Below are 23,710 nucleotides of genomic sequence, written 5' to 3' on the forward strand. Positions count from 1 at the left end.
ATTACCTCTAGCAGGGAGCCCCGCACTTTTATGTTGCCATAGTGATGGTCGCAACTAGGTTGGGTTTCCTTGACGACGGGTTCTGTCCAGTACTGTGTACGTTTAAGCATTGTTATTCTCTTCTTAACTGCTGCGTTACTGACAGTCACCCCACCCCAGAACTCCCTTGTCATTTGTTGGCCTCAGTCCGCTTGATCTATTGTCTGGATCCATTCTGTCCAGTTGGCACATTCACAAATTCTTCCTCACCTCTCCCCTCTGTTGTTGTTTTATTAAATTTTTTCTGCTCCTCATGATGGCACTTTGCTCACCAGAGGCCTGAAAGCAAGTTCACTTGCCATGTTTTGAGCCCCTTTCTTTAAATCAACAGTGCCATCTAGAGGAATTAAAAAAAAATCCAACTGGTTCATGAAGCATCATGAAGTTTCATTTTCCCATCATGAGGGTAAAGCCCTTATTTACCCCCAAACTTGTGTTGCCAATCCTATTTTTACACAAAAGTAACGGATCACTCATTTTTATGACAACAACATTTTAGAGACTGAGAATCCACGTCCATTTGTGAGCACAGCAGTAATGATGCTTTGGTTTCCAGTCGTATTCGTCCCAAATGTCGACGGTCTTGCAAGGCCTGTCCTGCATTCATGTTGGGTCACAGCAGCCAGCTGCTGTTGCCCCTCTTCTGGGCTTTTCCAAGGCACACGGTGGCCGATTGTTCTGGGCTTCACTGCGCTGTGGTCAAAGGGACCTCTCACCTCACTCGCTTATTGAGGCATCCCGCCAGCGCTCAGACAGTCTGCCGGCTATGACACACACACAGCTTGATTGACGGCTACAAAGTAGCCTCAATGTGTTTTGGGGTTCTAAACTCCCCCTCCCTTGTCACTCAGCTTCCCCAGAACAATGCTGGATTGTTGCACCCAGCGGATGCGAGTGTCTTGTCTTTATTGAATTGCAACACATGTTGGGTGGGTGCACTCACTTGAGTAATTGAAAAACGAGGGATTAAAGAGAGGCAGGAATGTGCACCAGCGAACATGACTCCGTCTGACAGGAGCAACGGTCGGAGGGATCTTGTGAAAGATGATATCGTCATGTGGCACAATCATTAGAAGGATTTCGACAATTCCTATCTAGTTGCCGAGAGCGTCGATTTTTAGATGACGGAGACAATTGTACCAAATGAAGTGGCGTTCTTGTATTCTGCGCGAGACAATGTTGGCTTTCTTTTTTTGGGGGGAGCTCTTGGACTGTGAGGGCATCTGGCGTAGATACAGAGGACCAGCAGATTTCTACTTGCTTCTACACCAAGCAACAGTGATTTCAAAATGAACTTTTTATGCCTTCGTGATGGCAACAGCTGTGGATGGAAGTACGTTTGTATAGTTTGACGTTTGGTGCAGTTGTCTTTTCAGCAAGGACTTGGTGTCTCACTGATCAAAAGTGTAGGATTCAAACTGTGCGTGTTTGAGACAAAAAGGCTGTTTCTTCTTTAGATCTATGTATTGTACACCGTATTGGGCTGACCGATCTCTCCAAAAACATTTGGTGTCTTTAAGCTGTTTGAAGACATTCTCATTTAATCTTGTGATTTTCTTTTTTCATTCATTTTCCAATTATATGCTATTATCGCATTTTCCGGACTACAACTCGCTCCAGAGTCGAACCAGCCCAAAAATGCATAATGAGGTAGAAAAAAAACCATGCATAAGTCGTACTGGAGTATAAGTCACATTTTTTGCAGGTAACTTATTATACAAAATGCTTGATCAAAAACAGACATTTCAAGTTATAAAATATGAAAGAACAGTCTGAATAGGTGTAAGACATGCTAACACGATGAAGATCTCCACAAAGTCCTTCATATAAGCATCGAGACGTACGGTAAATCCGAGATATTGGTCCATAACTCTAGAGTGCCCTCTAGTGGCTTTCTGTGATTTTTTAAAAAGTCTTATTCATGTACAAGTCATTTCAGAGTATGAATCGCAAGACCAGCCAACCTACGAAAACACGTAACTTACCGTCCGGAAAGTACGGTAATTGTGATACGGGTCATCCTGGGGCATGACTGTCCGCATCTTTATCCGTCTAATCTGACTACTGTCTGTCATATTGTAGTAAAGGACCACGAAAAAAGATGATGTTTCGGTACCGACACGTTCTTAAAAGAGGCGGTTAAGGTGAATCATTGTTTCTTGCAAAGAGCGTCTGGCCTCATGAATGCGTTCTCTGTGCTCATTACTTTCCCTGATTATCTTAATCCCCTGTCTGAACTCGGTCGGGCTTGTCACATGCACCAAAGGATCGGAGAGGTCACAGGTCAAACCATCCCCCCTCTTGCTCACCTCTGAAATCATTGTCTCCTCTTAAAACGTTTCATCTTTCGCATCTGTTCCTTCTTTTCCTTGGATTTGTGTTTTACAAATAACCGGACCGCCCCTTCCGTCTACACTGCCTTCGAATTGTTCGTCTCGGAGAGCTGACCACGGTCAAGCGCCTCTTTACCGCAACCACGGCATTTTCTTCGCATTATTACACAATGTCAGGTCAGATTTTGTTCAACACACACTCGTCGGAAGAGAATGATTTGTACGCCGTCTTTGATTAATGACGCTCAAATTATCCCAAAATTTTCACTTTGAAGCCACTCTCAATAGGTCGACATGAAGTTAGTTTAAGATCATCTAAGATATGAAGTCTGGCATCTTCTGGATCATGACCGACGGTGCTGCAAAATCTCTCTTTCCGAGTGCTCGCTGGCTCAGCAAAAAAAAAAAAAAAAATGTTGGCGGAAAATCAGTCACCCATTCGACCTCTGAGGTCACTGCCCTGTTCTGACTAATAGGCCCAGAGTCACATTGGAAGATTTACTGACTCGTTCAAACATCTCGTTGCATTTCTAACACATGAATTCAATTCTGGTGGTAGTCTAAAGAAAAAAATTCTTCCCCCGCGGCTGCTTTTATTAATCAGACTTGACTTTGAGCGGTTAAACAGGACCCTCGGTGGGGAGACACTTGACGGATGTTCACCACGACAGCCGTCATTTGGTTCTCAATGACCTCGCACAACCAGAACAGTTCATTCATTAGAAGCGCTGTTGCGCAAATGAAAATTGGTCGTTCCTCACTCAACGCCACCTTTCAGTCAAACAGGTTCGGCCATTCCTCTGCCGTAGAAAACGAACGTCACTCATCAAAGAACAAATCTCGCAACTTTTCATGACGGATCAGAAATCTGTAATAAACCCAACGTATGTCCCATATTATCCTTAAAAGACAGCAACATAGTGATTAAATCTTTGGGAATTGTTTTTTTTTTTATTGTATAATAGATAAAGGTTGACACTGACGGACAGGTGAGATGTCAACAAGACAAAACTGAAAAGCTGATCGCAGTTACTAACTTTTCCTTTTCTGCGAGATTACGCTTTTCAGATGCAAATTTCTCTCCTTGCAACTTTGTCGTCTCGAGGGGCATTTGTGTCCAATCATTCTCAGTTGTCTTTGTAAAATGTAGGAAATATCTGTGCAGAACTCCAGAGTGCCCTCTGGTGACAGTTGGTGACATTACATATTTTTTTCTATGTACAAATTGCTTCAGAGTAAAAATCGCAAGAACAGCCAACCTCTGAAAAAAATAAAAGTCCGCACGGCATATTTTTGTAGCAAATTACAGATTTATGCAGAGCCGGCCGGGTTACTCCAGAGCACCTTGGCAACAGTCTGGACCAGAATCTCTCTCTGCAATTTCTTTTATCTGAATCTCTCCTGGACCTGTGACGCTCCCGGTTCCAAAGCCAGGCTTCACGGACCTTTGGAATAGATTTATATCTGCTCGCATCCTCTTGATTTAATCTGTCCATAGCATCTAGTTGGTCTGTTTTAATGTCCTTGCTTGATTATTCTGTTGACAAGCACACAAATTACCTTTTGCAGGAATGTCACGGCATTTGGATAATAGGCTGTAAATAGCATTTTATATGACGTGCTCATCATTCAGATGTGACCTGTTGTTTTATAGGCGCGAAGGTTAGTTGGATATTTTACTAGCCTCATTAACGTATTCGGCGCTATTTTTTTTATTATTATTAGCTGTGACGGCCCAGCTGAATGCAAACATCTCGCTGTTGTTGGGTTTCAGAGCCGACACGCAAGAAATATGACGCTTGTCTCTCTACATCGAGAACGAGACATTCGCCCCGTAAAGCCATCCTCTCACTGCGTGCTTTCACGGGAATCGGATATTGGCTCGTTTAATCATTCTGAAACTCTACTTCTACTTTGTCAGCATTGCTGTTGTTTTATTTGGCAAACTTGATCGACGGCTCTTTGCCCAAGTGGTAGTTAGCGGCAGAACGGTCGTGGTTACGTTTTGTATATGGTGAAAAGGTGACGTCACTTCTGCGGAGTCATGCTTGAGCAAGGCCGGTCAGCTGATGGCGACTCGCCTGATTCACCACAACAAATTCGCTCCATGCTGCCATCTGCTGGAGGAACGTGGTAGAGCCACCGTTGCTTTTTTGAAAAGTCACGAAAATCGATTCTGAACTTTGACGTTGATTTCTTGACCGTTAGCATATAAAATCCTGATGGTTGAGTGAATCATTTTGTTTTTTGCACACCCATACGGATTATAATCCATTTACGACAAAACAGAGTTATTGTTGATTTTAGCGATTTACTTGTACTTCGTTGACATTAGTGTCTCCGGGTGTGGTGGTCTTGAAAATCTTCAACAGATTTGAACAAAATATCTTGCGTGACCTTTGTTGGGATGAATGACACTGCACATTACTCGGTTTTCTGTAACCAAGGGTATTGCAGCTAATTGGTCTTCAGTAAACACGGACTGAATGATTGTGTCATTTTCACTTGTTGCGACATCCAATGAAATTGTTTCAGTGACCGTCATTGCGACGGGCCACAGTTGCTCCTGGCACGAGATTTAGCTCAGAATCTAACTATGAGTACAAAGCTGCGAGCTGTCTGATGAATTCTGCACTGCGCAGCATTTCAAAGAAGGCCACTCCACACACACAGGCGCAGACACACGCTCATATCCCAGCAGAACACTTGCGAGGAATTTGCCTGATTGAACTACTTGACATATTCAGTTTGGTATCGCAAGCGCAGTATCTATCCTGTGCCGATCCTATTCTCTCTCTGGCCTGTCATTTCCATTAGAGTGCTCGTATTGGAAACTCTCTTTTCCTCTCATATCCTCTTCAGATTAAAAGGCTAATGGTCTCCCCCCCCCCGTACCCAATGGAAGGTAACGAAAATATGAGCAGAATCAACTTGGAGGAAGTCTTTGAATCCAGACTTTTAATGGCACTGCTTCCTTCCCTGTTTGCCAAGCCAACTTGTTGGCTTCTATCTAGGAATGGGTCCATATCCGATTTTGATGGTCTGGTGATAACGGCGAGCATAAATATTACAAATTCACAGCATCATGGTTTTGCAGTTCCCGCTCTAAAATGTTTCTTTGAGGTGTTCGTGTCTGATGGGAAGAACAGCCGATACTGATGATGTAAAATTTTAGCATTATCTAAAACTGTGGTCTACCTTGAAACTGGTAACCGGCTCAAAACTATTTCTGATTCTTTGTGTTTCTAAAGGAGGCTTTAACCAGCATGAAAATCAAGAAGCGGCAGTTTTTATGCCCGAGCACACGTGCGTGCGCTTTCTGTGAAAAAAGAGTCCCGAGTCTTTCTGTATTTTTAATAAGGAGCCAGTTTTGAGTTTTCTTCTTCCTTTCATTTTATCACCGTCCAATCATCTGACCTTCTTTTTGTTCCTTTCCCTCATCCTGCTGTCTGGACAGTGTATTAACTATAAGGCGGGACTAAATGGACCTTTGCTCTTTATTTTTATTTTATCAGTTCTAGCCATCAGTGTCCTATGTCTACCTCCTCACCCCCTTCTGCGTACATCCTGTAAAGTCCACATTAAAAAAAGAAAATCTTATCTCTGCTGTGATCACTAATGTCTAAGTTCAGCTATGTGGCGCTATTGGGTTCTCGTGGTTAGACCAATTCCACAGATGTGCCGTCATTAATTTTTTGGGTTGTGCGCAAAGATGATCGTTTATTTGTGACCCCTTGAGCACTCACCTTTGATAAAACATGCGACAAAATAGTGCACAGCACCGTCAATATTTAAAAAAAACAAGGCAAGTAAAATATGTTGTCTTTAAATGTTATCTGAAATGACAGATGAATGCGTGAGCCGACGTTCAAAAAAACTCTTAATCGGCTAATGTTGCTTGACTATTTTTGACTTTTGTTTTCTTGCAAGATCAGCTCACATTGCGAAAAGCCATGGAGGAGAGATTCAAATAATCAGCATCCGTAGTCCCGATCCTTACTGTTAACTTTTCATATTTTCTGCTTTGAACTTGCATTCTATGTAAGACACAAAAAAAGGGAGCAGATGTTCAACCAAGACAAAGACGTATAAAAAGCATCCAACGACGCTACAGCAAAGGCCACCTAATCCCACTGGCGAAGTAAAAGCAAGGCCCTGTGGGACACCGACCCCAACCGCCACCATGAATATGAATGATCCCCGATCAAAATGCACAACATTGATGACGGAGAATTTCAGTCAACTCCAGTGTGAAGTGTTAATGTTTCTGATAACGGACCGTGCTGCGTTCCTTTATTATTGTTTGGTCTCTCAAATCCTCTTTGATACCGAGTCTGTGTCTAGACCCGTAATGAATAAAACCTGCAGCGTGCTTGCGTGTTTGTTTAACCTGCAGATCAATCCGCACAGCACGGTCTTGTCACCAGCAAAATCCAAATACAAGCAGCGTCCAAATGAAATTTCGGAACACAAAGACGGACAGTGTGCGGCTGGTCGGCCTGCTGTTTGGACTTCGAAAAAGGCCCCTCACTTGACTTTCTTCCATGGTGCATGTGGCTGCAGATTATTCTTTAATATGCACATTTTTGTGCCGCTGGAGCGAAACACCCTGAGCGCACTTGTTCATATCAGAGCGTTGTCTCCGTTCCAAATGGGATCATCTCAGTGTGAACGAAAGATTAGTTGGGACGAGAGCGCCGGCTACAACTCTCCGCTGATCCCAGCCCCCGGGCGCAACCGGTCGACTAATGTGAGCAGAGAATTGCTTTTCGTGGTGCACTGGATGAAAGTTTTCACCCTGCACCCAGACAACCACGTCTTGCGCTAATTAAGAATCGTTGCGAAATTCACACAGATAGCTTTTACTTTGCCCTTGGCAACTTTTTGTCAGCGTGATATGTGCCATTATGATAAGATTTCTGCTGCTGTTGTTGTCTGGCGCTCTTTTCGCCGTGGGAAGACGCGATGGTTGCAAAGGCAGCTTTTTTTTGCTGTGCGGGATAGAAAGCCCGCCAAAGAAAAATAGGAATTGAAAGAGATTTTTGTTATCTTGTCAGGACAAAAGCAGCAGTGCTGCTATTATGATGATCATCAGACGCCACATTTCCTGCGTTATACCACCGCTTAAGAGTAGGGTTGAGTTTAAAAAAATCTATATATCGATTTGAAGCGATTTTTCTTTTCATAGCCTGATATTGATTCATAAAAGCATTTATCGATACTTTTAATAACTTCTTTTACCCCATGAATTGAAATGACTTCACGCATCTTGTGTGATCGTGTCTTGGCTTCAATTCTTAATGTAAATATTCATGTTTTTACTTTTTAGTACAAACGGCTTGCTGTTCCCAATCCAGTTAAATGAATCATGTATGTCTTATCAAATATGACCTGATCAAAACAATAAATACATCTGCCTTCATGCTTATTGGCGCAGACTTCACTGCTTCAACCATTTTGTTTTGATATGCTATGTTTGCATAGTGACAAGATTTCGCATGGCGCGTGGAGTCATGTTTATTTACGGGAAAAAAGGAATTCATTCAAAGTATTGAGAAATGGTTTTATGAATCGATATCGGGATATGAAAAGAAAATCGATTCAAATCAATTGATTGAGTTTTTTTAAACCCAGCTCTAATTGCAATTAACTTTAAAATGAACGTGTTCTGACCAGTGGACACGCCTGGCTGGATGATAGGCCGCCATCAACAGAAATCAAACCTATCACACCGGTACAGAAAAACCCCAAACTATATCGATCTTTTATGCCAACAAGCCTGGGAAAAAAATTCTAATGTTCAACTGTTGAAGAGATGTCACCATTCTTGAACCTTGTTGAAAGTTTCCAGTCTCACATGCACACAACATTTCTATGAATTCAAACATGAATAGGAATTGCTGTGGCTGTCTGGTTTATCTTTGGTTGGCAAAACGGCACTGTGGGGAAAGCGCAGGACTGATGCCAGGTCTGGCTTATGCAGGCAGAATAGTTGTCCACACATACGCACACACACACATACGCGACATCGGACAATGTGTCACAACACATTGGATGCTCCACTGGGTGAAGTTTGTCCGGCTAAGCAGGAGAGCTCCAGCAGCAATATTTATCTGATTTATTTCTTTCCCCTGACTTTGGATTCATGTTTACAGAAAATGCGCTGTGGATGAATTGTTTGCTTTTGATGGTTTGGTACGCTAGAATTCACAGAGTTTCAAACCACTGTATTGTGCCATTTTAGAGCCACCGAAGGCGAAGAGGTTCGGGCATGTTTTTCAAGTTCCAAAATTCAGATCTACGATTATAATAAGGTCGAAATATTCGTGATCATGAGAGATTTTCTTGTCATACTATATTCAATTTTGAAAGTTATATTAAATAAGATTTGTTATTATGTTGATGGGGAACTGTTTCATCACATTGGTGTTTGTTGATCTTATTTAAAATAAATTACAAAAAAATACAATTAACTATCCCTCCCATGTGTAATGACGTCCCATTTTAAAACTTGTTTGAAGACTTCGCTTTCGACTCAGCGTGAGACTGTCGCTGTTCTTCTGGTGTCTCTTGTGTTTATGTGTTTTAGTTTGTGTTCAAATTCCCTGCAAATTTTTATTACCCCATCTGGAAAGCGCTTTGTTACAGCTCCAGCTGTTGTGAAATGCGCGAAATCAATAAAGTCGTATCGTATTGCATGTGTCTTGTTGTAGTGGAAAGTTAGAAACACATGTCAGTTGTGTCACCACAATAAAATGTTATGTACCACTTTTACACTGCCAGGCCAGAATTCATCGCCTTGTATTGAATCTTGTAAAACCGTGGCGAATGCACGACATTTTCCGGAACAAAACGGCACAGTCGGCAACTCCGATATTTCCTGTTTAAATGTTTTTTTTCTTTTTTTAATTAATTCAAACATGAGCGTAAATATAACTAAAAGCTTAAATTGATGCTAATACCATTCATGAGTTTGCCTTCGTCATGAATATACAATGAGCGGCTGATTAATAAACATGAGCGTGTGTGTGTTTATATAGTCCAACGCTGGCGCTGGCCACCGGCAGTTGAGCAGAAGGCTTTGCAGGGAGTTGGGCCGAGAGGGAGCATGTGAGGTGAGGTGAGGAGAAGAGGGGAGGGGTGAGACGCAGCCACAAGCTGGGGAGGAAGCGCCGCCTTGCCAGTCTCCGACACACAGCAAACCGAGAAGGAATCGTTCCAGAGAGAGAAGGAAGATATCTGCTCGCTGTCTCTTGCCGCCTGAGCGGCCGCGGGGGGACTGGGGGGGGACCGCCTGCATGGTGTGACCTCCTCCACCATGGGATGCAGTCTCTGTACCCTGCGCAAGCCCGAGGAACATTATAAACTCCTCTATGAAGTCTGCCAGGTACTGTAACGCAGCGGCGACACTAAGTTGTCACAAGTATTGTTTAGTTTGCAGCGCTAATTGTGCTGCTTGTTAAGTGAGTCACGAAAAAGAGAAAAGAAGCGGTTGCCGACGGGCGCCTGCGCAGCTGAGCAGCCTGAACTCTGGCCGCAGGGGTCATCGTGAGGTGGCGCGCTTTGCTTAAAGGGAGACGATGATGAAGAGGTGACAGCTCGCTCAATGTGTCTGCTAGTGTGCGCCGACCTGTGCCCACCTCCTCATTGTCGCGTCCATGCTGCGTTCTGCTTTTAACCCCCTTTTGACTTTTGCGAAAGTTTACTTTTAACACTGGCTTGCTTGTTTTGCACTTTTTGGGGTTTTTTGCCAGCAACTAAAATCAAGTCGGGATCTTGTAGAGGCATTTTTACAACATTTTCAGTGTACTTTATTTGTAGCAACTGATAAAATGGTGCTTTTTCTTTTCGATAATGACATCTTATGGAGGATTCTAGAGATTAATATTTTTTGATTAGTAATTTTCCACTGAGCACGTAATTTATTTCAACATTGATGGAATCATCAAGTGTCTTTCCTTTTCATTTGAATTTTGAACATGAGCTGAATTTACTCTCCGCTGTGCCATCTGCATTCTAGTCGCAGGTTAGTGACTGTTAATCCGTTCATAATATCGTCATTCATGTTTGTATTTTTTCGCTTTATTTATTTACGTTTCTGAGGTCAGTGAAGGCATGACTTTGTGTGAGAAGAAACATATATTTATATATATTTTCCTCTTACGTGCCAATACGAGCTCTGTGGAAGAGATTTTACATACATTCAACAAGCCGGGTTAAATATTTCGCCTGACATCGGAAATGGTTAGCAATTTTAGTTAGCGACAGTATTTTATATGTAATCAGTAAAGAACCACAAAGTTGAAAAAAGTGACACGGCGAGCAACTGCAGGTTTTTCTTGAATTTGGCCTAACCAAAACTCCTGTTGGGGACGACAAAAAAAAACTCAAGTTTGAAGAAAAAGGACTGGACATTGAATGGAACTCAACCCGACTTCTGCTTATTTTTGTGTCAAGGCAGTCTGCAGTCCAAATATTATCGAGCTCCGTTAAGCAGTGCTCAATGTTCAAAAGAATTGTTTTCCCTTTCCATAATGAGCATAAAAAAGCCGAGCCTTATCACGCTACAGGGTTCCTTTTTAAACTTGAGCCTTTTGGCAGCAGGGAAGCCCTCTGTCCTCTCTTCAAAGCGCAAGGTAAGTGCCATGTGGAGATGGAAGTTGAGCCGCTTTGTCAGGGACTTTGCCGTCCAGGTCTTGGAAACTCGCTCTGACAGTCCAAGTGCGCTTCATTTATCCATAAGCACGCTGCAATGGCGCTGGCGCCATGCTGAGGACCCGGAGTTTAATTGGAGCCTTTCGTGAGGTTCTGGTCCACACTGAACTGAGTCAGATGATTGTTCGTCTGCTAAGTCCTTTGCTTTCTTCTAAAATCTACTCCGCCATCCTTCTTACTTCCCCGCCTAGGAACATCGTTTGAACCACAAACGTTTGATCTGCCGAAAAGAAGCTTCCCAGGTGCCGGTGCCTAATTATCCGTGTTTCTGAGTGACGTCTGCAAAGGTATCTTACTCAGCTGCCGTCACTTTGCCAGATAATCTCAGCGCGACTTCTTCTGAAGCGCGAGCTTGGCAAACCGAGATGGAGATTTTTGTAAAAGGCCCGGGCAGCCGTCTGCCTTCCTGCCCCAACATCAGACACCACTGCCACCAAAGAAGTTACCAAAATTCACACGACTCCGTAATGAGGTTTGACACCAACGGTGTCGAGTGACAAAGACGGGATCACAAGCCCCCAACGCTGTGCGACTGAAGTCTGACATGATGGCTTCTTAATAAGCGCTCGGATCAACCCCGTTGCGCGATCGCATCTGTTAGACACTGGAGCAGGTGGCTGTCGCCGCTGGGGAGTGCTCATGCAAGTGCAGACACTTTGTTAGTTCAACGTAAATCGAATAAAGAATTACAGTTCCGGAAGAGACATGAAATGACCCACAAGTGGAAATTAAAAGAATCAAACAATTCTCAAATCTATGTTGAGGCGCCACGGTGGACGACTGGTTAGCACATCTGCCTCACAGTTTCAGAGGTCGTGGCTGATGACTACACGCCGGTATCAGAGAACCGAGAACAAAAATATGATTGCGGTATCACGATTTAGCAATTGCAACTCTATAACGTTGTCTTCTGAAGCGTTTAGGTATTTATCTTCTTCTCCTCCCAATGAACTAGCTCACTCGTTCGCTAAGCTATATGTTCAAAATTGCATTCCTTGTTTTCCACCTGGGTCGCATCGCCATTCAGCTCTGTTGGTTGCTTTTTGGAGCCAAATTGACTTTTCATGGAATTAAATTCAATAAAACTGTTAGATCCACGTACAGTACGTGGAGTTGTTGAATGCGGAGAGGTCTGGGAAGCAGAGTAGGTTATCGGTGCTAATGAAAGATGACATGTCTCTGGGTCTCGTTACGTTGCCCTGAAAGCAGGACCTTCCACTGGGTTTGGTTGCGTGCCTCATTTTTACCCATCAGTGTGCGCACCCCCCACCACCCGTCGAGGAATATGTTTTGCTGCATGTTGTGAGCAGTCTTTCCCAACCCTTTCACAAAGATTTTTCTATGTCTACCAGTGTAGTCAGTCTTGTCAAATAATTTATTTAAAACTTAATGTAAATTATATCTAATTACTGGTTATGTCACAATAAATATGAGCAACGTATTTAAAGTTATAAAGGTTCTCAATGTTTTAAATGGTGATCCTTGGTAAAATCCCACATACATGTTTTTTTCCTGTTAATCAGGGAAGAAGTTGAACACATGTAAAGACACATTGAAAAATATCTAAACACACGCGCACACACACACACACACACACACACACTGTAATATCAGTCACTGGTTCTTGAAATGGAGTCTTTCATCCTTTGAAACGGTGTCGTTGCGAGTGAAATAAAAGCGGGATTAAGTGCGTTCTCAAGCAGAGTGGCCCAAAATTCAGACTGCCGCTAAAACTGCTCCCCAAAATAAGCCTGCTTGTTCTCCGTCATGTCAACCCTCCTCACTGTTCTGGCACACTGTGAAGAATTCATCAAAGAAGTCGGCTTGAAAGCAAGAGAACAGTTCAGATGCTCATGTTTCTTTTCGTGTGTTTGTGATGCCGATGGAAAAAAATGGGAATCACTGTGTTATTGTCAAGCCGATACAAGCTAAGGTTTGGTCTGTCTGTGGCTGTGGCTCGTCACCTCCCGGTGCAATCACCTCAACATTCTGCGATTGTTGCATTTTTGTTCCAGAAAAACATGGATGTGTACCATAGGATTGCGTAAGAATACCGGACACGGGAACGTTGTCGACAATTGAAGACATTTTATGTAGAGACTCTGGTGAAAAGGGGTTGAGGTCTGTTTCCCAGTGCCTCCAGCAGTGAATTCCCCAAACCACAGCTGTGTGAATTCCTCACCGACCGCTAACAAAACCGACGTGATTTAGAACTAATTAGTATTCCTTTAAGTGCTGCTTTTCTCTTGTCATTAAATGGATTTAACAGAGACCTCTCTCAGAGGATGCACCGGGGGTCGTCAGAGTCGTTTCTGCATGACAGTCACGGTTCGTTATGTCAACACGGGACAATGACTCAAGTTCATCTGCAGAGGCAAATCTGACCCGAGTTTCACAGAAGACAATCGGTGAAACAAAACATTTGACTTTGCATCAATGTGTTTTAGTCGTCAATTTAAGTATCGTCAAACTGTTAAACATCAACCTCGTTGAATGACGGGGTTATGACAGCATCGTCTGAGATCTCCCGAGTGATGAATTGTCTCCGGAGAGTGTTGTGTGTTTTTTCCCAGTGTGCCGCAAAGGGCCGCTCGGTGTCAGAGGTGAGGGTGGTGAATAGAGGCGGCGGGACCCCCTCCACAGCTGGGAGGAGACTCCCCCCATGGAGAGCACTGGAGCAGAAGGCTCGGGGCTCAACAGAAGAAGGGGGCTAAAGGCTTTGTCTCTGGTTCACTGCTTTCAAGTAGCCCCGGGATTCCTGGCAACCAGGTCGACTGCTGGAGACGACATGCAGCATGAAGAAAAACACAAAAGAGCTTGTGTTTCTCAGCTGATGTGCAACATCGGGACTCGCTGTGGGGCACGAGTGGCTATCAGAATTATTGTCTGATTTGGGGATGGTTTATTGCAGAATTATTGCAAAACAACACTTGTTGGTTTAGATCCAATTTATTCTGGTGTTTTTGGGTCACCAATGATAGGCTTTTTAGGGTGTTCGGTGGTTGTGATAACTCACTCGATGCACACATAAAAAAAAAGCAGCATTTTGCCCGTGTTTTGATGTTGAGGAATTAGAAGTTTAAGTCTGCTGATCCAATTATCCTTGAAGCTCAGGATTAACATTAATCCGTGCTGCTTGTTAGTTGGCACATATCCTAGCCCTGATTGCTGCTTGAAGTTACATGTTTTTCCCCGTTATATTCATCATTCTTATTCAGGCTTAGACATCCACAAAAGCCTTTGGTTTGCATTTGCCCTGCTTCACCAAAAAAAAAAATACATATATATATATTATGGCAGATTTATGGACTTGGAAGATTTATGGCAGATTTATGGACTTTGAAGATTTATGGCAGATTTATGGACTTTGTCACTCCACGCTGGCTTTCACTTCTTTCGGACAAAAATGTTGCTCAACATTTTTTTTTTTGTTCAGAGTTGAGCATTGTTTGCTTGGTATTAGACATGAAGTACGAAATCCATTGCCTTCAGATTTTGTGGGTCTGTGCTTATCATTCATTAATACATGAGTTTAAGGGCCATAATGTTGACTGGTCCTCAGTTTCCCAAAGTCATCTTGGATAGACTTCAGTGAACTTGTGAAAGATGTTTACTGGATGATGGATGGATGGATGGATGGGAGGTTTCTTGTGGTGGTGGATCAATTATCAACTACGACAGATTTTTTTTCCTCTCCTCTTTCTCTTCAGGTCAATGGCAAAGACCTTTCAAAAGCGACCCATGACCAAGCAGTGGAAGCTTTCCGTACTGCCAAGGATCCAATTATGGTCCAAGTTTTGCGGCGGGCCCCTCTGCCCAAACTGGTCTCCCCCAGCGCTGACACCCACCTGTCAGATATCAGCACCCAGACTGAAATCACCCTCCAACACATTATGCCCCTCGCCAAGTTGCCACCATCATCTGCGACAGTGACCGTGCTGGAGGACTACTTGCTTCCGGAGGAGTAAGCACAAACTAATTATAAGAATTTGACGTACTGTATAAGTAATGTTTTAGCACCCAAGGCAAAATTATGTGTCGCTTGCCAATTTACTAATTGGTCACACTGTCGGGTTTTATTTATATCATTGGTTCTTGATGCATTTTAAGGGAACTGCTGTTCTCATTTTGAAACTGTTCTTTATGCTTTATGTAAGTGATGAAATTTTCCAGCATCTTGATCATCTACAGTTTCTCTATTTCGGTCAAAGGAATGACAATGGTGGTATGTTTGGGAGCGGGGGGGGGGGGGTGGAAATCACTCAAACACAGATAGACCTTTCACGCCGGCAGTTAATTGGGAGCACGACACCTTAGCGCAATGCTGTGATCACACAGGATGTGTTGTAGCGCGGATGGGAACACGTACCTGTCACAGGAGCCGACAACTCCTTCGGGGCACACCGGCAAATTAAATCGAGAGTCGTGTGAGCGGATATTTGCATATTTCCTTTGTTTCTTTCTGTGTCAGGCCTTTAAGCCAGGAAAGTGTGCTTTCATTTTGCTCTCCTCTTTAATTGATATCCGCAACAAATTAATCACAGAGCTTATTCATTTGGGACGGGCCTCTGGGTAGCGCTAGAGTTAAAAATTTGAGTGGGTTACCTCGATGAAGTTTATTTTACTTAATTAGTATCTGCTTTTTTTAGTTTGTCCTTCAATCTGTCTTTTCTTCAGGCATCCTCCTGGGCATGAATACTTTGACCCCAACGATTTCCTGGATGGTATTAATCAGGACATTGAACGCGAAGAGCTGGAATATGAAGTAAGCTGTGTTTTCTTCTGTTTTGAATGAATGAATAAGTCCAAAAAAATGTTTTACTCAGGCCAATTTGTTCATTAAAGTGCCTATTATTTTGCTGTATCGGTATCTTTTTTTAATGGCTATTTTTTTAATGCACAAAGTGGTCGTAGAGTGTAAAATAAGACTATTCACTGTTTCCATTATTATTTTTGTGTAACTTAATATGGTCACCATGACAACGATGAGCAACACAACAACTGCATTATTACATAGATATTACAATAAACGTGAAGCCACATTTTTTTGTAACTATAATTATCTGCATAGATGTGCTAGCAAAAGGCGCCACAGAACAAGTAATTCTTTATCAAGATCCGCTCATTGCATATTGTGCAGAGCGGGCTTCGGACGTGGTCTGCTTTTTACTCATTTTGTTAGCTCGTGGGTTTAATATTAGCGTAATGCGACCGAGACAATTAGCATCCCGACAGGTGTCAAGAGTCCATTATAGATGGATGCAACCGATAGACTTTTACAAATTAATATTTTTCAGCCTTGAATAATAAATAAATCGGAAGAACTGCAAGTTTTTTTTTTCTTTCATCTGTGTGGCCAAAGTGGCCGGCTTACCGGTACTGGGTGGACCACTGGTCTGTTATTATGATGCAGGTTATAGAATTTTTTAGCAGGTATTTGCGACCAGAGTTGAAACATCCTCTCGTTTGCAGCCGGGACAGCCAAATAAAATTGAAATCAAATAAGGTGACTGACTGTCTTACTTTTGTCAATCCCAACTCAACAAAAGGAAAAATTCATCCGCCTGAGCATAATATGGACAAATGTGCTATTTGTCCAAAAGCCGATTGGCCTCGCCTTTGTGTCTCCAGTCAATGCCCTTTCAAGTGTCCACCGTTCTATCTCCTCGTTGATATTGATTATCCCGCTCCCCCACCGACAGACGCTGATGTTCAGGCCGGACTGGAGTCATCAGACTTAATAAGTCTTCCCTAAGTCCTTTGCCATAGACATGAGCGCATGTCAGATAATTAGATAGAGCAGCTAATAGATCGTCGTGAAGGATCTGTTGATGTCCCTTAACAATGCCCGGATGAGGCCAAGATGGAGTCGTCGGGTCAGAGACTCCAGAGACTTCTTTGTGATCCATCCGTGACCTTTATTCATGTGTGCTCCCGCCACACACCAGCCCAGTCAGTCACCTCGCTTAAAAATGGAATCATGTCCATGAAGGGCTGAAGTCTCCAGTTACATTCGTCTATATGACGGACACTCGACGCACGTCTCAATCTGCTTCATAAGACGTGAAAAATCATGTTTGTTGTTATAGCATTTTATTAATCGTCCAGCCCGCCCAAACACCTCTGGAAAAGTTATACACTGAGGTTGGGGACCAATGAATTCGTCCCTCAGACCAAAACCTGGACAATTTTGCTTTTCCGAATCGGTTTCCTCAAGCGAGGACACGTTTAAGCCACTTTTGGGGACCTTTAACCCTCACAGATGTGCCTGCGCCCCCCCCCGCTAACAAAGCTGCTATCTGTACCTCTAACTATGAGATTTCATGTGTTGACAAGCAGAAGCGGGCCGCGTCTGCCTGCTGTTCACTGAAATCGTTTCTCATTTTGTCAGGTCCCGTAGGAAGGAAATAGCCGCCCGGCATCTGGTTGCAAGATTAATTAGTCATTGATACGTCTTTCTTCCTCCGTGATTGAATTTCGGATTCGACCAGCATTACAAACACTGGCGATATTTTTTTATTCTGACGTCTTAAATGTAAATGTATATTTGCATTTATGTGGATATTTGAAATAAATCTGGATCATGTGTCTCAACAGGAGGTAGATCTGTACAGAGCCAACATCCAAGACAAGCTTGGCCTGACGATCTGTTACAGGACTGACGATGAGGATGAAGCCGGGATCTACATTAGTGAGGTATACTCGGAATTATTTCCTTTCATTGTTTTTTTTTTTTCCTGAATGTCTTGATAATGGAATACATTTTCCAATCCCATTGAAACACGGGCTGCAGCGGCGTCGTGGTTATCACGTCGACCTTCCAGTCTCGCCCGTGTGGAGATTGTCGGGAGGGTGTGATAGGAAACTCACATTTTCTTTCTTCTTTTCTTAAGATTGATCCAAACAGCATTGCCGCTAAAGATGGCAGAATTAGAGAAGGTGACAAAATCGTCCAGGTGAGAACTCATATTCTTGGCTTTTCTTCACGTCTGTTTGGTGTCTCGACCTGGCAGATGCTTCCAAATAACAATTTTCTTCATGTCCCTGAAGATCAACGGCATCGAGATCCAAAACCGTGAAGATGCAGTCGTGCTGTTGACCAGCGAAGGGAACCAGAATATCTCTCTCTTGGTTGCCAGACCACAGATCCAGGTAACGACCTTCCGAAAACATCTGGCTAATTCCGTAAAGGACAAATAGCTTTTTATTTTTGACGACAATTTAGTCACTTTCCAAATGATGAGTACATTTATATTCAGTAACGCAAATCTTCTCCCTCTCAGCTGGATGAGGGTTGGATGGATGACGACAGGAATGACTTCCTCGATGACCTTCACATGGACATGCTGGAGCAGCAGCACCATCAGGCCATGCAGTTCACTGCCAGCATGCTACAGCAGGTGCTTCTCTCGCGCAAACGACAAACACACGCGACACACAGACTCAGTGTGAAGATGCAAAGAAGATTTTTTAAATCCGCTTTGACACATGGGATCAGTACTTTGCTTTGCCAGAGCCAACCCTGCTGATGGTATAGATGTTCAACAAAACATTTTAGTTCATTGACTTTTCTAATTATGCCTCAGTCTGTCCACATGTGTGACAAGCAAAATAAAAAAAATACAGTTTTGGCTTGTTATTACATTGTTATTACACATCTTAACACATCAAGAATGATAATAATATTTTCACTCCTAGATGGTGGTCTTTGTTCAAAGATAAAGGCCAGCGGACATTTATTAAATTTCCACTGCATCTTTAAACCAAGAGCGCCCTCTAGAGGAGTCAATAATTGTCACAAGTGCTTCATGAAGCTTCATTTGCCCAATTGGTGATTGAATGCATTGAGCTTCTTAAATAGATAGATAAAATATTTCTGTTCCCAAATACTCTTGAGCTTCATGCGTGTTCTGTGGTTTTTTTTTTTGCAGAAGAAGCTTGAAGAAGATGGCGTCACCACTGACACGGCCACGCTTCTCTCCAACCACCACGAAAAGGACAGCGGAGTTGGCCGTACCGACGAGAGTACACGGAATGATGAGAGTTCCGAACAGGAGAACATGGCCGATGACCATACAACCGCATCCAACACGCTGAGCAGCTACCGAAAACTGACCTACAGCCAGGACACCCTCGGCAGCACTGACCTCCCTTTCAGCAGCGAGTCGTTCATCTCCGCTGACTACACCGACACCGACTTTCTCGGTATCCCCGCGGATGAATGCGAGCGCTTCCGAGAACTCCTGGAGCTCAAGTGCCAAATGAAGAACGGAGGAATTCAGGGCTTGTGTAGCCAAGGCGGTGGCGCAGAAGGCCAAGACCAGGAGGTTGTGGACAAAGAACTGGAGCTGCTCAACGAGGAACTGCGGAACATCGAGCTGGAGTGCCTTCATATTGTGCGTGCCCACAAGATGCAGCAGCTTCGGGAGCAGTGTCGCGAATCCTGGATGCTCCACAACAGCGGCTTCCGCAACTACAACACCAGCATCGATGCACGTCGCCATGAGCTGTCAGACATTACAGAGATGCCGGAGAAATCTGACAAAGACAGCTCCAGTGCCTACAATACCGGCGAGAGTTGCCGCAGCACACCTCTTACGTTGGAGTTGTCACCGGACAACTCTCTGCGTCGTGGGCCGGAGGACCAAGCCGGACCGTCCAGCTCCAACGGGAGGGTGTTGAAATCTCTCCTGTCCCCTCTCCAAGAAGTTTGCGTCCCCGGTAGGAGTAAAGCGCTAGCAAAGGATCCAGATTCCCTGCAGGTCGAAAGCAAGGAGCGAAAACCTGGGGAGTCCGGCAAAGCTGCGCGGAACTTCGCTCAGCCGCGCTCGCCTTACAAGCATGCGCACATCCCCGCCCACGCCCAACACTACCAGAGCTACATGCAGCTGATCCAGCAGAAATCGGCCGTGGAGTATGCCCAAAGTCAGATGAGCCTGGTCAGCATGTGTCGGGACGCAAGTGAGCTGGGCCAGAAGATGGAGTGGAAGGTTAAAGTTCGTAGCGACGGTACCCGCTACATTACCAAGCGGCCCATTCGGGACAAGTTGCTGAGGGAGCGCGCCCTGCGCATCCACGAGGAGCGTAGCGGCATGACCACGGATGACGACGCCATCAGCGAGCTGAAGATGGGCCGCTACTGGAGCAAGGAAGAGAGGAAGCAGCACGCCGTGCGTTCCAAAGAGCAGAGGCAACGTCGCGAGTTCATGAAGCAAAGCCGAGCCGATTGCCTGAAGGAGCAAATCAGTCTTGAGGACAAAAAGGAGCCCAACATCATCGAACTCAGCAACAAAAAGATGATGAAAAAGCGCAATAAGAAAATATTTGACAACTGGATGACCATCCAGGAACTGCTGACCCATGGTACCAAGTCACCGGATGGCACCAAAGTTTACACCTCCCTCTTGTCGGTGACCACGGTGTAAGGGCTGCTCTCGATTCGACCGGCGAGGACGGACTCGAGGGCACTGAACTGTAAATAGGACAAGTCGAGATTTCCGCTTCATTCAAATGTGACAAATTGTTGTAAATAAGCGAGAAGACATTTTTTTTTACGGAGAGTTTCCACGGGATCGGTTCAGCGACTGCTTGATTGGACTCGATTTGTCTTTGGCCTGGACTGTCGTGAAGGTTTTTACCAAAATAATGCAGTTACTTTTTCTACTTTTGCTCATTTGAATAATCTCGGAAGCCAACTTTTTATCGCAAGTATGAAATGTGCCATACATAAACAGCCAGCATTTATTATTTTGACCATATTTTGTGCTTAATATAACAGTTTATACCATTTTATCAGTATTCTTCCGCTTTGCGTACTCTTCTTTTACGGAAACGAGTGTTGGTTGGTTTTCCGTGGAAAGTATCAACACGAAATCCTTTACAAACGGTCTTTTGTAAATAAACGTTTGCAGAAAAGTTTCAAATGCCATTTTCCTTATCATGGTGCTGACTTTCTAAAGTTCGACGCGTTGGCGACATCTGTTACATGCTGTAGAGATCCTGATACCGTTTATGTGCCTGTTTAGAAAAATGCATTTCGTATATGATTGTGTTTGTGTTTAAGCACACTTTATAGTCACGTTTGCTTTTGTAGACCTTTCTGTACTAAAGTCAATAACAGCTTCATCAACCCTTAGTTAGTCACAAAATTTGACATCCTGTAAAATGACAGAAATAAATTATTGTTTTATATATGACCAGCACACTTGTTTGGGATTATTTGTTTGAATTGTTGAGTGAACTAAAACAAAACACACAAGAAACTTCTTACAAAACGTATGTAAGGACCGGCCTGTGTAAAATATGGCACAAATTCAGAAAAAACAAGACTTGTTTCTTTGCACGATTGTGGTTTTTATCTTGTCAAAGCACTTAAGTGGAACACGGAGGAAACGGTTCAGAATTTGGCAGCAGGTAAAAACTTTCAATTTTCCTCACCTCGTGGCAGACGGAGAATATGACAAATGACCACACGACGCTAGTCGACAATACACGCAAACATTTCATTTAATGGCTAATGGCTCCTTTTTGTCATGATCTGTCTTTGTTGTTTTTGGGTTCGTATTTCCTGTTTTGGCCTTGTGTTCCTCTGTGTCTTCTGTCTCGTCAAATCGATCGTGTCCACCTGTGTTCGTTGACCCAAGCCCTTGTGTTGACCAATCAGGTCCTTCCAACCCTCTGCGTCTTGTCCAGGTGCTCCTCGTTGTCTCGTCACTTTGTTTGTATTTAGTTCCCAGGTTGCTTTCGCTTCTGTTTGGTCCATTGTCGTTGCCGCTCTCCTTGTTGTTGTCCCGGCCAGTTGCTTTCCACGTCAAGGTGTCCTGTACTCTGGTTCTTTGAGTTTTTCAGTTTTCTCAGTCATAGTATTTAGTTTCTTTTCTTGTCCCGGTTTTGTTGATCCTTGTTATTTTGCTTTTTTACACCTTTTTGTTGCTCTCAGTGCCTTGCTTGCCTTTTTATTTTTCAATTAAACAGCATTTAAGTTCCCCAATCCTCGCTTCCCTGCGTTTGGGTCCTCCTCAACCTCCACCTCAACGTGACACCTTTATCCCAATGCCATCAGTTTGAGGGACCTTGGACCCTCAATCCCATTCGAGTCTTTCATGAGCAGCTCTGTGCCTCGTTACTGACGACAGCGACTTCAGTTCGACTGCAATTTTTAGTCCAATAATATTTAATCATTTAGCTCGATTTTGACTTTGTGGCATCATATGTGTTCCACTCGTAATTCTTACAGTGAGAGGCCACCATGAAATATACGTATAAGTATACTTCGTGATTTTACTTGAAACGTCACAAACTACACACTATACTCTCTGAGTTATTTTAAAAAGCACGAGAACGGAGCTTTCCGGCAGCCACACTCGCTATCCGACCGCCTGATTTTAAAGTTGCAGAATTTATATCAGGTCCGGTTTGGCATGTCTCGTTATAAGTCATCCCGAGAACTGGCTGCTCTGCAGCCGCCTCATCCATTAACAGATAAGAAGGTGGATAATCAGCCACCGCTGACTGGGATTGCTATTTCACCGAGGAGCTTGAAGACGCCTCATCAATCCGGTACATTTTTCATGGCTGGAGGCTTGGCACACAGATTTTTTTTGATAAATGAACACAAACTACTTGATAAAGCACTATTGTTGCACGTTGGTCCGAAAAGGAGACTAAGATCAGATTCAAATATCAAAGAAAGCTCTTAGAACAGTTTTTGTTTTAAAATACACGTCATATTTGGTGATTTGAAATTCATTCTAAGATATTATTCAAATAAATATCGATTGCAAGATTCACAAAAAAATAGGAGTTGAAAAATGTGATTAATCGCAATTTCGTAATTTTTTTTTGGCAGGGGGGGCGATTAATTTATTTTGAAAAAATAATCACTGGACAGCACTCATTTTACTTTTCATTGATGCGATTTTAGTTTTATTGTTTCAATTTGACAACAAGCATAGTTTTTGCAGCATCCACTACACGTGGCAGCGATTGAAATAAATCATCAAAACATGGTACGTCACCTTTAATAAATGTCTATGAATTAGCGCACAGAGGTAAGGAGTTCCTCCATCCTTTGCGTTCTTCACTGGTGTGGCCAAACAATCCATTATGATCATCCTAAAACATCCAAGGAGCCCAATTTGTCAACTGGAGGATCCACGAGCAAAATAGATCTCCACTCACCAGTCACTAATATCAGCGCATGTACACTCGGTTGGGGTAATTGCACCTTTATTAGTCTCACGTTCACACTTTTTACAAGCCGATGCAAAGACCAGATCATATCTCTCCTAATGGCCTCTAAAAGCATCAGGCTGTTATAAACAAGCCCCTTCAGTGCCATTACGCTGAGTGGTTGCGGGGAGGGACTCGTGCAGCTCTGGCACTGGCACCGTGTTGACTAAAATGAATGAGTGTACTTTATTAGTGTGGGCTGAATCTTACTTTAAAACCGCAAACTGACCATTGGTAATATTTCATTTCGGTCATTTCTACAGTATGTGATCAGTCGGATGAAGCTTTCAACAAAACAGACATTGTGTGTATTGCGGTGGCGGGCCGTGCATTTCACCCCTAAATCCTAACCCTAATGAATGGCTTTGCAAAGTCGAGCCAACACTCCCACA

The 23,710-nt window shown here is 43.5% G+C and overlaps 1 protein-coding gene across 1 annotated transcript in view; it reads left to right on the forward strand.

The window, feature by feature from the left end:
• Window positions 1–21,289, forward strand: part of pdzrn3b (PDZ domain containing RING finger 3b) — a 66,351-nt gene extending 45,062 nt beyond the window's left edge. Inside the window, exons 4-10 of the mRNA XM_088309682.1 lie at window positions 14,798–15,051; window positions 15,765–15,852; window positions 17,685–17,783; window positions 17,981–18,043; window positions 18,138–18,239; window positions 18,371–18,487; window positions 19,019–21,289. Coding sequence (XP_088165808.1) covers window positions 14,798–15,051; window positions 15,765–15,852; window positions 17,685–17,783; window positions 17,981–18,043; window positions 18,138–18,239; window positions 18,371–18,487; window positions 19,019–20,512 — 2,217 coding nt within the window. The 3' untranslated portion in view covers window positions 20,513–21,289. The remainder of the gene's footprint in view (window positions 1–14,797; window positions 15,052–15,764; window positions 15,853–17,684; window positions 17,784–17,980; window positions 18,044–18,137; window positions 18,240–18,370; window positions 18,488–19,018) is intronic.
• Window positions 21,290–23,710: the final 2,421 nt, after the last annotated feature.

Source organism: Idiotropiscis lumnitzeri, chromosome 11, assembly GCF_059441095.1.
Source record: "Idiotropiscis lumnitzeri isolate Australia: NSW breed Sydney's pygmy pipehorse chromosome 11, RoL_Ilum_1.0, whole genome shotgun sequence".
Classification (NCBI taxonomy): Eukaryota; Metazoa; Chordata; class Actinopteri; order Syngnathiformes; family Syngnathidae; genus Idiotropiscis; species Idiotropiscis lumnitzeri.